Below are 14,507 nucleotides of genomic sequence, written 5' to 3'. Positions count from 1 at the left end.
TTTAGATATTTAACAGTTTATTAATGAGGGACTGGGACATGACCAGTTACATGAAAGTGTTCCTAAAAAATAGTTTTACCTTCAGATCATTCAAGGTCAAAGGTTATCTTCAATGGTCGAAGACTGTGCCCAATATATCAAAAGCCTATGTTAAAGGATAAAAAGTAAATTTCCCCAATAATCATATATTCTTACCTTGAGGTCAAAGGTAAATGTCACATGAAGGTCATTAAGATAAGCAGCACACTTTATTATGGTAATAGTACACCTTCATACCAAATTTCACAAGTCAATGTAAACAAGAGTTTAACTTAAACAAGATCTTGTCTTGCTGATCATTTTTGTTATTTGAAACTTCAAGTCATCTATTGTAATTTTCAAGATAATAGGCAAAAATGAAAAAAAAACTGGTAGAATTTGTCATATAAAGCCAATAACTCTAGAAGTCATCTGACAGTTTTGATATAAATGAGCAGTAGATAGATCTGAACATTCTGAACATTTTTGGCCCTATTAGATTTTCTCTATCCATACAAGTTTTCAAGTAAATAGACAAAACTTGCTGAGTCATCATACAATCTTATTTTACCAGATACCTCAATGATGATTGTGACCAAGTTTGATTCCAGTAGTCTCAGAGAAGATTTTTGTAAAAGTTAACTAACAACGACAGATGACAAAGACAGACAACGGACTCCAAGTGATGGTAAAAGATCACATTGACCCTTCAGGCTAGGTGAGCTAAAAAATGTAACACTACTAGACTAGGTTGTAAAGGAACAAGAAGAAGAAATACTAATTAAAACAATTTGTCTTTGTTTGTAGAAGACAAGACATAAATACAATGATAATCTGAGTAGCTGACACATATTTACCTTGAATTTCTCACTTAAAACTCCTCTGAAAATATATTAAAAAAAAATAGATTAAATCAAGAGTAATAAGGCAGTACAATCTTTTAGTTGATAGTGTTAAAAAAAGTTATATGCCAATGGCTATCAATATTATTTAAGTACGAGGACTTTCAATACTAAGGTAAAGAATTTTTCCTCAAATCTTTGAACAATAACTATAAATTTTCAGTCAATATAACCCCCTAAAATGAATCAAAGAGTGCACAACAAAAAATGCATTAGTTCATAATTTTATATACTAAACTCATATAACAAGAACATAATGTCAAAAAATGAACAATGAAAGAGAGATCAATAGTTAGTTGACCTCTGTAAAACATTACATATTAGACATTTATTTAATTGTACACTCTAAAACTGTCTCCAGAACAGGACAAATACACACATCACTTCCATAGTTACAAGTCCAAAATATCTATTCTTCTAAAGCAAACAACTATCAATCAATCTAAATACATTTTCACAGCATCATTGACTCCTATTCCAATCTATTCATTAATACTGAATAGTATAAAAAAAATTCTAAATGTAAAAGGCATGACTCTGGGATTTGTTTCATGAATATCTGATGAAGCCTGTAGGAGTTGAGACCACAAAGTGCATGGTGAATAGTATCAAATATTGTCTGAGATTTGTCATTGGATCAGAATGCCCTACTAATATGTGCATCTTCATGTTACAATCTTACAATGTATATGGAACGCCATGACTGTCTTCTGATGTTGATTGTTTAATATGTTCGGTGCTTTATGCATTATGTTCAGTAGTTTTCATATTCTGTTCAGTAGTTTTGACATTATGTTCAGTAGTTTTGACATTATGTTCGATGCTTTGGTTACTATGTTCAGTAGTTTCATTATTATATGCAGTGGTATTTAAATTATGTTCGGTACTTCTGACGTTATATTCAGTGCATTTTTCATTATGTTCAGTACCATCGACATTATGTTCAGTAGATTCAATATTATTTGCAGTACATTATGTATTACCTTCAGTAGTCCCGGTTTCTTTGTATTTGGTAGATTATTCATTATGTTCAGTAAAAGCATCAGTATTATACTCGGTTCAATGAATTATATGTTCATTAGTTGTATCATTATGATGATGCAGTGAAAGTCGAGAAATCAATAACAGAAATTTTCAGAAAAAAAACGAACGCAGATATTTTCAACGGACGTTTTCTTCATGGACACTTTTACGGGATCAGGAATGAAAATATAAGAAATGGAAGCAGTATTAAATTGGTTTGGTTTACTTTGACACGTTGGCAAATTTCACAAGGAAAAATACTCCTGACTTTATTTGTAATATGTCATGATTGATTGATTGTTTGTTTTTTTCTGAACGTACAGTAGCAAATATTTCACGCATATTTATGACAAAGAGGATGAATTTTCAAATAAGAAATAAGAAGTTGCATGCGTTGTCGTTGATACACCATGACCATAGAGAGACGACAAAAAGACAAACAGCAAAAAATAAAATATAAAAATATATTCTATAGCTTTTGTATTCCTAGTTGGTAACCCTTTTTGTTGGTTGGTTGTAGCATATTAATCTCATGCACCAACTTTTAAGAGACCACGAAAAATCTCCTTGCAGATACTCCTATAGTATTCTGCATCCTACCCCGCTAATAGGCGATTAAATATCAGATATTTATTTGAAATAACCCAAGATAAATGAGGTTGTGGATGAGGTGTACAGAATAGAGAAAGTTGATTCACAAATATGACCATATCAATGATAATTCGTGGTGGCACGGATTAGCCTTGAACCTGTATCTGGATATTGTCAATCTATTCCACTTCATTCTGGCTATCTCTGGTGGATCTAGAAATATGTTTTTAAACGCTCTGTTCAAGAACGAATATTAAGTTATTGGTTTGGGTAGTTTCTAGTCTCTTATTAAACAAAAGGGGTCATGTTTTATGCATTACTTTAAAATAATAAGAACCATAACTGTACAGAAATGGTGAAAATTTTCACATAATTAAAGTAGTGCACTTTGTATTTTGATATTCATTACCTGTCCAATAGACAGTCTATGGTAATCATATTTACACTTAGACCTAGTTAGTTTTTGTGTATACAGCTTGAATTTGGAAGATTAAAAATCTTAATAAATGATTTTAAAATGACAATCATACTGATACTCAATGTTCATTATTTGTAGCGCTTTGTACAATATTTCATTCTATACCCTTGCATACCAGCATAAATTTCCATGTAGCTCTTTGAATGTATGAAATTTATGACTAGTTGTTTTCTGGTTTTTCTGCTATTGCAGATCTTTTTGCTGTCAGTTTTTTCTGAACTCTATCACAAACTGTTTTATTATTGTTGTAATAATTTCTGACACAATGCAGGAGAAGAATGTAAGATTATCTTTGTCTGCAATAGTGGACGAAATAGTACGTCAAGATTTGTTAACTCGTGCAAGATCGTGATTTTCGAGGAAAATATCGAAAGTACATAATTTGCATGGTAATATCAATGAACCAGTTCTGATAACGACCAGCTCAACATTTCATTCCATATCAATAATTAATTCGGTATGCAGAAAAAGTTTAGTTATACTGTTCATCATTTAATTCTGTAGGTTGCACTTTGTAAATCACGTGTGATTTGCAAGTTACGCCTCTTTTGGGGAGAAATTAAATATGCATATCAATACTGCTACTGTTTACATAGTTGTTGCCATGGATGCAAACTATTTTTTTTTTAATTAAGACTTGATTGGAGATTTAAATGGATATAAATAAAAATGTCTATTTATTTAACTTATTTTTCAGGAGGACTGGAAGACATTTGGGTGTTGAGTCAAATTTAATGGAAAAATTCAGTGCGATCCTGCAATGTTTACACATGGAGGCCAGTAAAACTTGAAAATATGCCGCACAGCTATATGTTTTTATTGGTGCAAAAAAAAGTAGTGCATGTCTCCTTTCCAGGGAAATATAACATTCTCCTCAAAACTTCCTGAATGAAGTGTGACTGCATATGCATTTTATGCAGTTCCTATGGAAAATTGCATTGCTGGATTTACACAAGTGCAACCTATAAGGTAAATAATGGGAATTCATCACTCAGCCTCCCTGGGAACCAAATTTTGGACCCCTTTTGGGTTTTCATTTTGCAGAAACAACATGGAATCATTTTGGAATGCATTGGCTTTAGCTTTGTCTAAGAAAAGTGAAAAAAATTATGGAAATTATGACTGTACAGTGTGGATAGGAGCTTTGGAGCATGGGGTCTATGGGAAAAAAGTTGTTAATTGGCCTGATGGCACTAGAACTCTTGAAAGAGCTCACAGATTATCTTATATGCTAGATAAAAGAATATTAAAAGAAAATCTTCCCCGTTACTCTCCAAACGGTGATAATTTAGATATTTCACACCTTTGCCATAACCCTAAATGTATAAATCCAGAGCACCTGATTTTAGAGCCGCACAGTATAAACATAGATAGAATTTTCTGTAGACGGATAAAACGGTGTACAAAAAGTCATTTACCGTATTGTCTTATCTGATGCAGGTAATTTATTTATTTTTAACATGTCTTGATCTGAGTTTTTTGGCAAACGAATACTCTTGAGGCTGTTTTGCGGCCAGCCGTTTTGTCGGTAAAAGTTTGTTTTTCTCATAGTCTTTTTCCTCTTGATATTCATCATATATTTCATAGAGTTCATGCTTTTTTGAGCATCTCTGGTCTGTGTACCGCTTTGACTGTTTGTATAATTTATGTTTTTCATTGTGTCGTTGAATATTTTTCAGACCTCGTGCAGCACGACTTCCCGGTTCAATGGGAACCCCAGCCGCTTTACAGAGTTTAACGATGGATTCTCCAGGGCCATTATTTACATTGTGTATAGCTGTATGTACCCTTCCTTTGTAGTTTCTGGTAAATGTTACATTGCTAGGTACAGTTGCACGTATTGCACGGTTAGTTGCTTCAGCTTTTTGTGTGTTAGTGTTTTTGCATGTACGGTTTAGCATGGTAGGTCCAAGTCGATATTTTACGCATTCACGTAACAATGCTGCTGTGTTCTCTGATTTATTTAATTTGAAGTTATTTTTAAGATAAGCTGATTTTTCAGTCCATGTCTTCAAACTATTCCTATTTGAACAAACAAGGGAATATTTTGTACACCCATTATGATCTCCCTGATAGCAGGAAACTATAGCATGACATGCGTATGATAGGTGAACTTTTATCCGTACCGAGTCCATATTGAATCTTTCAAAGGCAGCATTGTATTCTGCCTGACAACGTGCTGCCATATCTAATGCAAACCTTTTTAGCATTTTATCTTTCTCTGAAACTAATCGTGCCAGCATTATTTCCTTCAGACCTGACATTTTTTTAATAAAATTTCTATGATTTGCGGACACATGTCTTGTATCTAGAAAATGAATTGGTTGAGTATTGGTAGTACCAGCTTTAAAAAGAGACTCTGCAGCCCTAAATGCACTGCTGTCAGGGTCAGTAGTAATTTCTTGAACTTCAAGACCATCATTTTTCAGGTCTAACAAGCAGTCTTTAGCCCATCGCTCCTCACTGCCTATGCTGTCATGCATTTCAATGTTTGCGGAACAGTGACCCATGTGAGATTTAACTTTTGTTTTTGTGTTATGTTCACTCTTATTTGAGCATAGCTTAGAAACTTGTCTTGTGCTTACTATACTGTGCTTATAAGTATTATTTTCTAACATGTTGTATGTACATTGAGTAGCTGGTTGAAATGGTGTTTTACCCATTCCGGAATAAATAGGGTTATTATACATTCCGTCGGCCTGAATGTTAATAATATTAGGATTATCGCCTCTCAATATGTTTATTTCCTTTAATAATTTTCTTTTCTGAGCCAAATCCTTTTGATTGTACTCTTCTATAATTTCAGAAACAACATTAGCACTGTGTTGCATACTTGAAGTGGAAGGAGCTGGTATATTAGAACCAAGAAATAATTTCTGTAGACCAGTTGTGCTGATAGCTATGTGATTAAGTGCGACTTGTATGGATAGATTAATAGCTGCTGTTCGACGACCACGTTTCTTAGCGACCACCTCATTGTAAAGGTTGAACATTTTTGAATGGTAAGAACACTCATTGCAGCTTGCCTTTTCCCTCCAGGCAGCTCCTCTTTGCTGCTCTGCACTTAAATCCCATGATATGAACCCAGTGCACATAGGGGATTTTTGTTTGTGTTCTATGAAAACCTCATTCCACATCTGTTCCAGTTCATTGATGCGAAGGAGTCGAAAACTATTTTTCTCTGACCTGAAGTTGAAAAATGTTGCCAAAATTGAAATGAATTAGTTTTCTTGGTCAAAAACTAATGTTTTGAAAATGTGAAAATAATTCTATTTTGAATTACCTCCCTTACAATGGTGTTTTCTTTAAATAAGCTTTTTGACAAAATTTACTTTCAAAAGTGAATATTTTTTTCTTTGTCTGTGTTTTTATATATTAAATATATAAAAACCATGCACAATTTAGCTTGTAAAAATATATATAGGACTAGAAATTTTAAAATAAGTATAATCCTAGCTTGCATTTTCTTCAGATGTCACATTTTGAGAATTGGCATATAAGACACATGCCTATTTCTTCATAGTTGTTAATAAGTGGCTTTTTTAAGCAAGTTTAATTATTTTTGAAAGCTTAATAACAAAAAAAGTATTCTTACCCTGTTTTTGTTTCATTTTCAGCACATTTTTCAACTTCTGTTTTTGTCGGAGGCTTCGGCCTTAGAAAGCGAGCTGACTTTGTAGAGGCAGGAATTACTTGAACATTCTTTTTATGAACAGATTTAGTCACTAAGTCATACAAGTCTTTTGGTAGTCTCACAAATTTGCCTTTTTCAGCAGGTAAAGTCTTATTTCTGTATTTTTTCCCCTTATTATATGGCTTGTTTCCTTTCTGAAATGTGTATTTCCTTAGACGCCATGGGATTAGACCCATTGTTATAGTAAGAATTGTTTGAAATGCACTTTATTCCAGTATTTCAATATTTAAACATCAAATATAGGACCTTACAACTAAAAAATCATTAATGACTAAGTTTTTTGTTTATATCTGATGGTACTGAAGGTGACCCCAGATGTATGATTTTTTATATAAATCATATAAAAATCATCAAGATGGCCAATCACATTTTTTTTTAATTTGACAAGTTCATTTAATTTGACCTCTCTTCATTTTATATTTTTATCAGTGCTGACAGGCTTGTGTGCTATAACATAAACAGAAAGGAAAGATAAGGTGTATGATTTTGTTATAGGGATATTTTTTGTAAGCTTGTATGACAACTTTTTATGCATTTTATGGTATAGTACAAAAAGAAGACAATATTCTACAAAATAGACAGATTGCAGAAAAACTAACCATGATTCAAATTGCTATTACATCAAGGCACAAGAAAAACACAAATATATAATGAGATTATTAAGAAGACAAAAAAAATAATATATTGCATACAAAAAAAAAATATAGTGAAAAGGAAAAAAACACACCTTGCCGCAAACTGGGTATAGTTACTAGAAGTACTAAAAAAAAACAATAATGAATAAACTACCATTGTAACTTAGTATTTTCTATTACTTACATAAATAACAACAAGAATATAAGAAAATTTTGACCCTAAAAGGGGTTTGAAAGTACAGTATAGGTTGCACTTTGTAAATCACGTGTGATTTGCAAGTTACGCCTCTTTTGGGGAGAAATTGAATATGCATATCAATACTGCTACTGTTTACATAGTTGTTGCCATGGATGCAAACTATTTTTTTTTTAATTAAGACTTGATTGGAGATTTAAATGGATATAAATAAAAATGTCTATTTATTTAACTTATTTTTCAGGAGGACTGGAAGACATTTGGGTGTTGAGTCAAATTTAATGGAAAAATTCAGTGCGATCCTGCAATGTTTACACATGGAGGCCAGTAAAACTTGAAAATATGCCGCACAGCTATATGTTTTTATTGGTGCAAAAAAAAGTAGTGCATGTCTCCTTTCCAGGGAAATATAACATTCTCCTCAAAACTTCCTGAATGAAGTGTGACTGCATATGCATTTTATGCAGTTCCTATGGAAAATTGCATTGCTGGATTTACACAAGTGCAACCTGTAATCACTTTTTTTTTGTTTTTTTACCTTTTTCCAAAGTTTTAAAGATTTTTTTTTTTACATTTTAATTTTAGCACCCCTTTATTCTGTATTCTTTATTTTTTGTCCACCTTCTCTTTTTTGGGGGGTAGGGGCATTATTCTCTATTCTGTAAACTTCATCCACAACCTCTTATATCTTGGGTTATTTCAAATAAATATCTGATATTTAAACGCCTATTAGCGTGGTAGGATGCAGAATACAATACGAATATCCAGAAGGAGATTTTTGGTTGTCTCTTAAAAGTCCGTAAGTCGGTGCATGAGATTAATATGCTGCAACCAACCAACAAAAAGGGGTTACCTTATAAGAATACAAAAGCTATAGAATATTTTTTTATATTATTTTTTTTTTGGTGTTTGTCTTTTTGTCGTCTCTCTATGGTCATGCTGTATCAACTACAACGCATGCAACTTCTTTTTTTTTGTTTAAAAATTCTTTTCTCCTTCATAAATGTGCGTGAAATATTTGCCACTTTACGTTCAGAAAACAACAATCAATCAATCATGACATCTTACAAATTAAGTCAGGAGTAATTTTTTCCTTGTGAAAATTGCCAACGTGGGAACGTAAAACAAACCAATTTAATACTGCTTCCATTTCTTCCATTTTCATTCCATCCCGTAAAAGTGTCCACGAAGAAAACGTCCGTCAAAAATGTCAGCGTTCGTTTTTTCCCGACAATTTCCGTTATTAATTTTTACTGCATCATCATAATGATACAACTACTGAACATATAATTCATTGAACCGAGTATAATACTGATGCTTTTACTGAACATAATGAATAATCTACCGAATATAAAGAAACCGGGACCACTGAAGGTAAAACATAATGTACTGCAAATAATATTGAATCTACTGAACATAATGTCGAAAGTACTGAACATAATGAAAAATGCACTGAATATAACGTCAGAAGTACCGAACATAATTTAAATACCACTTCTTATAATAATGAAACTACTGAACATAATTGCCAAAGCACCGAATATAATGTCAAATCTACTGAACATAATGTCAAAACTACTGAACAGAATATGAAAACTACTGAACATATCATAAATACTACCGAACATAATGCATAAAGCACCGAACATATTAAACAATCAACATAAGAAGACAGTCATGGCGTTCCATAAATGTACATCATTTTATGATTATCTGATGAAGCATGTATGAGGAGTTGTGTCCATAAACCAAATAAAAAATAAATTAGTTAAGTGGGCATTATTCCAGAAGTTCTTAATGGAGAAAAAAACATGGTGCAAGGTTCACACATCATATCTGTAATTGTACAAAGTTTGGTTTTAATTGGACTCAAAAGATAGTTTTGACAGATGGACAGACAGGAAGGCAGAAAAACTTTATTTGCAAGGGTATAATAAAACTTAATATTTACATACTCGGTATAGTAATTACATGTACTGCATATTACAATCGCCTAGTTATGAGGCCTGATAATGAGGTCATTGGACAGAGACTTCGAATAAGCATCTATATATAAATGCTTAATAACTTTCCAGAATAAATTCCTCAGTAGTCAGCTTTGTACAAAAGTTGATCCATTTTTGTTTTGATGCTAGAATATCACACAATATCTTGACTTCAGAAATATTTGTCCCAAAAGGAGACAAATGATCAAGATCAGTGAAAAATTAAACGTTAAATATATAATATTTGAGGACAAATAAATATACTTTTGCCCCTTTGGATCTCTTGTTTGAAGCCATATTTCTTATTTGGAATAAATAGTTTTTGTTACATTTGTTGTTGTATTTTAACTATAAATCTTTTTTTTAAATGTGTGAGTCTTCAAAGGAAAATGTGTGTTGCCTGCTGACTCCTAATAGTATAAGCAGAAATGGCAAAGTCAATGTTTTATGATTGAATACCAAAAATATCAATCCGATCAAAAATTTATATAGCAGGTACACAACCACGTGTCCTGTAGCAACCTGTGCAACTTTTGTGAAATTCTGTTCAGCTGCTTAGGATTTGCAGATTAATGTACTGATTTATGCAAAAGTGTTTGGCATGGGAAGCCTAAACAAGAGGTCATTTTGGTATTCATATTTACCTTTATTGTAATCAGTTATGTTTGCTTACCAGCTGTGTTAACTATCAAATTAAGTCACCCATTAATTGTGTGGCTTCATTTGACAGCTTTGGTGTCAAACACACTGTTAATTAACACCAATTACCCTAGCCTAAGGTCATAAATAATGTGTGTATTTGGAAGATGTTTGACAATTCAAGTTAATCCCCTTGGCGAGACATATATTATGGTTAAATATATGTCTTGCCATGGGACTGCAGATAATTCAGAAAAAGATAATCTCATGGATAGCAACATTGCTAATTAATTCAAAGTCCCTGGAGCATGAACTAGGGGGTAGGACCTTGAAATGGTCGATGAACTTAGATGTACTGATAGTAACTTTATAGAAAATATCATTGTAGTTTCTATCAAACTAACTTCAGCACAAAACTTAACATTGAAAATTGCTTATCAATTGAAAGTCCACTAGCGGATTTAGGGGGGGTTTGGGGGGTTCGGGAAAACCCCCCCCGCTTGAAAATCTTGAAATATTTGTGAGCAAAAAGCATACAATCATTTAATAATTTCTTTTTTTAATGTTATCTTTATTAAAAATTGAATATTCGGTGAGTACTTAATTGGGTGACACGTTGTTGCTACACTTCTTTAAATACACACATGTCATAATTACATTGGCCTGGGGGAAAATAATTGGAGGACCAAAGGATTTAATTTAGACCATCCAAGGCTGCTATCCTATATTTTATTACTTTGTTGGTTTAATAATTAAAACGACGTTTTCTGATAGCTTGATTTGAAGAAAAATACTTTCTCACTCTATAATATCCATAAGATTTTTTTTATTATTTTTTTTAAATTCTGCAACTGCTGCGACACCTGCTGAATCTAAAGATATTGCAAACTTTATTTCCACATCTGTACCTAGTGCTGATATGTATAGCATTCTAATTGAAAACTGGCAACCACTTATCATAGTTTTTTTTCCTTTTCCTAAACGAGAAATGTACGGTTTAAAAGATGCTTCAAATATGCGTGGCTGCACTATTACCCATGGATTGTCTATTTAACTTCACCGACGGAATTTACTTCAAATTTTGCGTTTTGTTTGCTACTGACCACAACCTCGGAATTTTTCAGAATTTGGTAAAGGTAAATGGTGAATGTAAATTTCACGGAAACACAGAATACCACCAAACAGCCTTATTTAGAGAATTACAAGACTTTCAGCTCTTTCAAACTCTTAAAGACCTATTTGCGATCAACCATGACAAGCGAGAGACTCAATGGCCTTGCCTTAATGCATATTCATATCAGCACGGAAATTGTCAAAAGTGCAGTGATCGATCAGTATGCTAGAGCCTATAACATCAGGATGAAACTACCAACAATAGACTTTTTAGGATAACTTTGTACATTCAATGTTTGCCAATTTTCATTTATTGAAGTATTTTTATCTGGAATTAAAAAATCAAACTAATCTAAAAATTCAATTTTGAGTAACCATATGACGGATGAACAAAAAGTGTGCCAATTATTGTAAAACATAAGGTTTGGTATCACAATTAAGAAAACTTCTATAATGTTCAAAAATGCTTCTCAAAAAAACCCCCGCTTTAAGCTCTGGATCCGCGCTTGAATGTCTCTGCACCATGGCCTACGGGCATGGCCACGAAATAGTCATCAAACTGATATGTACTGATAGTAATGCAACTTTATAAAAAATATCATTGATCTATCACAAGTAGTTCTTATCAAATTGACTTCAGCAAAAAAGTTAACAATTTTTCTGTCTACCGGAAGTGTAATCATCTTCAAGTTATCTCCCTTGGCCCACTTCTGCCAGCATGGACATTGCCCTCCCCCTTACTTATAGTCCCCTGATGTTGCCAGGTGGAATTTGGAAGATTTTATAAAATGGTTATCAAGTGAACCTGGCCTCGAAAACCATAAAGATGTAACCATAGGCAAAAAGAGAATTGTTCATAGGTTTGAACTAGAGTTCTGATGAATATTTTCTTGGGTAAAAACGACTTGTAAAATAGGGGGGATGAGATGTAACGTTTAATCAACAAAAAAGGTCTGGGCTATCTGAAATAATTTAAATATCAAAATTAACTTCCAGGTATGTATTCTTATTTTTTTATACATGGTTTCAATTACCTATCTTTTGCAGAGAGATGAAGTTCTTTTAGGATAAAGAGAGCTTCACCCCCAATCTCTTTGCCTTGTTTCTTCCTTTGCCCACTCTTGAAGGCCTAAGTAGAATTGTGATGAATTTGAAAGCACTTTCACTAGGGAACCCCTGTCAAATTTTTTTTAAAAGAGGGTGGGTGGGAATTTAAAAAAAAAATTCTAGGGAACACCCTGCCCATTTAAATTATTTTATCATGGGATACTGTAAATTCAGAAATTATTGCGAGGTTTTTATTAATGCGAATAATGGGGCTCGTCGAGTATCGCAATATAAGAACTCGCATTTTGATAACTAAACCATAGATCTGTATGTAGATTTTTCTAAAATCGCAATAAGTAAACTCGCATTCTTGTCCATTTTTGAAAAATCGCAATAATAAATGCACGCAATAATTTCTGAATTTACAGTACCCAGGACCAAAAATAAAATCATTTTTCCTGTAGTATAATAAGTGAACCCAAATAATATAACCTTTCTCATTTTTTTTTGTTTGTTGGCCAGACCTAAATTTACTATACTTTTTCCATCCTGCTCCCTCCCTCGTAAATTTTAGAGGAGAAAAGAAATAAAATTATAATACTGCCATTCTATGTTTCCATGCTTCATTTCAATGCTGGAGTAGTTACAGATTTTAAAAATCAGGACTGCTTGCTTTATGGCCATAAAAATTCACAATATGATTACTCAAAAATAAAAAATGAACCAATCAAACTAGAATTTTTCAATATACATGTATGCTCTGAACAAGAATTCTTTACTAATTATAACACAGAGAGACCAAACATTGCAGACATTTAAAAAACAAAACAAAAAAAAGATATACAGTTTATGCAAGCAGGACTCCCTTGAAAAACTAATAGTGATATATTTTGCTCCTGTGGGTTAGCATATCTTACCCTGCATGCAGGAAACTTTATTTAATAGATATCAATAATAAGTTGTACCTTTGTATACAATCCATCAGCTTATATAAAACTCACAGTAAATGCAACATTTAAGAATTAAACATTTTTTTATTTAATTTTATGCATGGTGGTTAGATTTTCCACTTTTATTTTGTGCATGATGGGGGTAGTAGGTAATTAAAATTAATGCATGGTATGTGCAAAAAAAAAGTGCCTTCCGACCCCCTCATACATTTAATTCTGGAACAGCCCTAAGTATTTGTGGTAAAGATTTTCCATAAATACTTTTATCCCTATGGAAAACTTGACAAAACATGGGACTACTTACTTTCTCATACAAAAGACACTTGATACAACTGTTGTACCTGATAGAAGTAGATCAGGGTTTACAACAATTAGTCCATTAGTGTCTGTGATATGATATGTGTTTCCATCAAAACTTCCAAGAATATTTACAATATCATTTTCAGAAACATGTGTATCCGCCCTAAAAGTAAAAAAAAGACAATTCTTATTTTTATTTTACCAAATGATCCTCAAATTGTTTGTAGATGTCTTAATCACTAATCAGAAGCACATGGTTTGTTTGTTATGCATTGTACATGTGTTCATATTTACTACTTTATAGTATTCAAAAATTTAGTAAAGTTTTACCACCAACCAATGCATCTTACATGTTCTAATTTTGTATAATAATAATCAATGTAATGCTTTTCATTTTCTTCATTACATATGTATCAATAAACATGACCATTGGGAGTGTTTAACAAGATTATGTTTTGCAAGATTGTTTGAACAAATTTAACTTCTTGAAATTTTCATAATAGATACGTTTGTGGGACATGAATACTACAGCAGTGTTTGCAAAGAGATCTCCAGGACCATGCAAAAATCATCAGACCAAAACCAAATTCTAACTTGATCTGTAACTGGTCATGACAAAAACTATATTACCAAATATCAAATCAATATCTTCAAGTACAAAGAAATAAAGTGTGGAAAACTGATTTTCCGGACAGACGGATGGAGGGATAGAATGCAAACCTAAAATCCTCTTAGACTTCGTCAGTAGGCAACTAATAAGTCATTGTTGCACTCTTCCTGGCCAGTTCTTATAGTTATGTGTTTGGTTTTTATATCAAAATGAAACTAAGTTGAACTCTTTCAGACGAGTTCCCATAGTTATGTTTGGTTTCTTATCATAAACACATTGATCTGCATTTGAGGCCAAAAATAAGAAAATAAACTGAAATGAGGTGA

The 14,507-nt window shown here is 32.6% G+C and overlaps 1 protein-coding gene and 1 long non-coding RNA gene across 2 annotated transcripts in view; one reads left to right on the top strand and one right to left on the bottom strand.

Annotated features, from left to right (window-relative positions):
- The window catches only part of LOC127712845 (uncharacterized), a 144,284-nt gene that overhangs the window by 59,257 nt on the left and 70,520 nt on the right, over window positions 1-14,507 (bottom strand). The window contains exons 6-7 of the mRNA XM_052219452.1: window positions 13,576-13,734; window positions 876-900 (exon numbers count right to left, since the gene is read on the bottom strand). Of these exons, the coding sequence (XP_052075412.1) occupies window positions 876-900; window positions 13,576-13,734 (184 nt within the window). The remainder of the gene's footprint in view (window positions 1-875; window positions 901-13,575; window positions 13,735-14,507) is intronic.
- On the top strand, window positions 3,520-8,227 carry LOC127712188 (uncharacterized). Its single transcript, XR_007986980.1, has 4 exons — window positions 3,520-3,981; window positions 4,692-4,791; window positions 5,819-6,014; window positions 7,782-8,227. It is a non-coding gene; the product is annotated as an uncharacterized LOC127712188 (long non-coding RNA).

The sequence above is a fragment of the Mytilus californianus genome, unplaced genomic scaffold (genome assembly GCF_021869535.1).
Source record: "Mytilus californianus isolate M0D057914Y unplaced genomic scaffold, xbMytCali1.0.p SCAF_8, whole genome shotgun sequence".
In the NCBI taxonomy this organism is placed as follows: domain Eukaryota; kingdom Metazoa; phylum Mollusca; class Bivalvia; order Mytilida; family Mytilidae; genus Mytilus; species Mytilus californianus.
The sequence above is the reverse complement of the archived record's forward strand: the minus strand, read 5'-3'. Positions and strand labels throughout refer to the sequence as shown.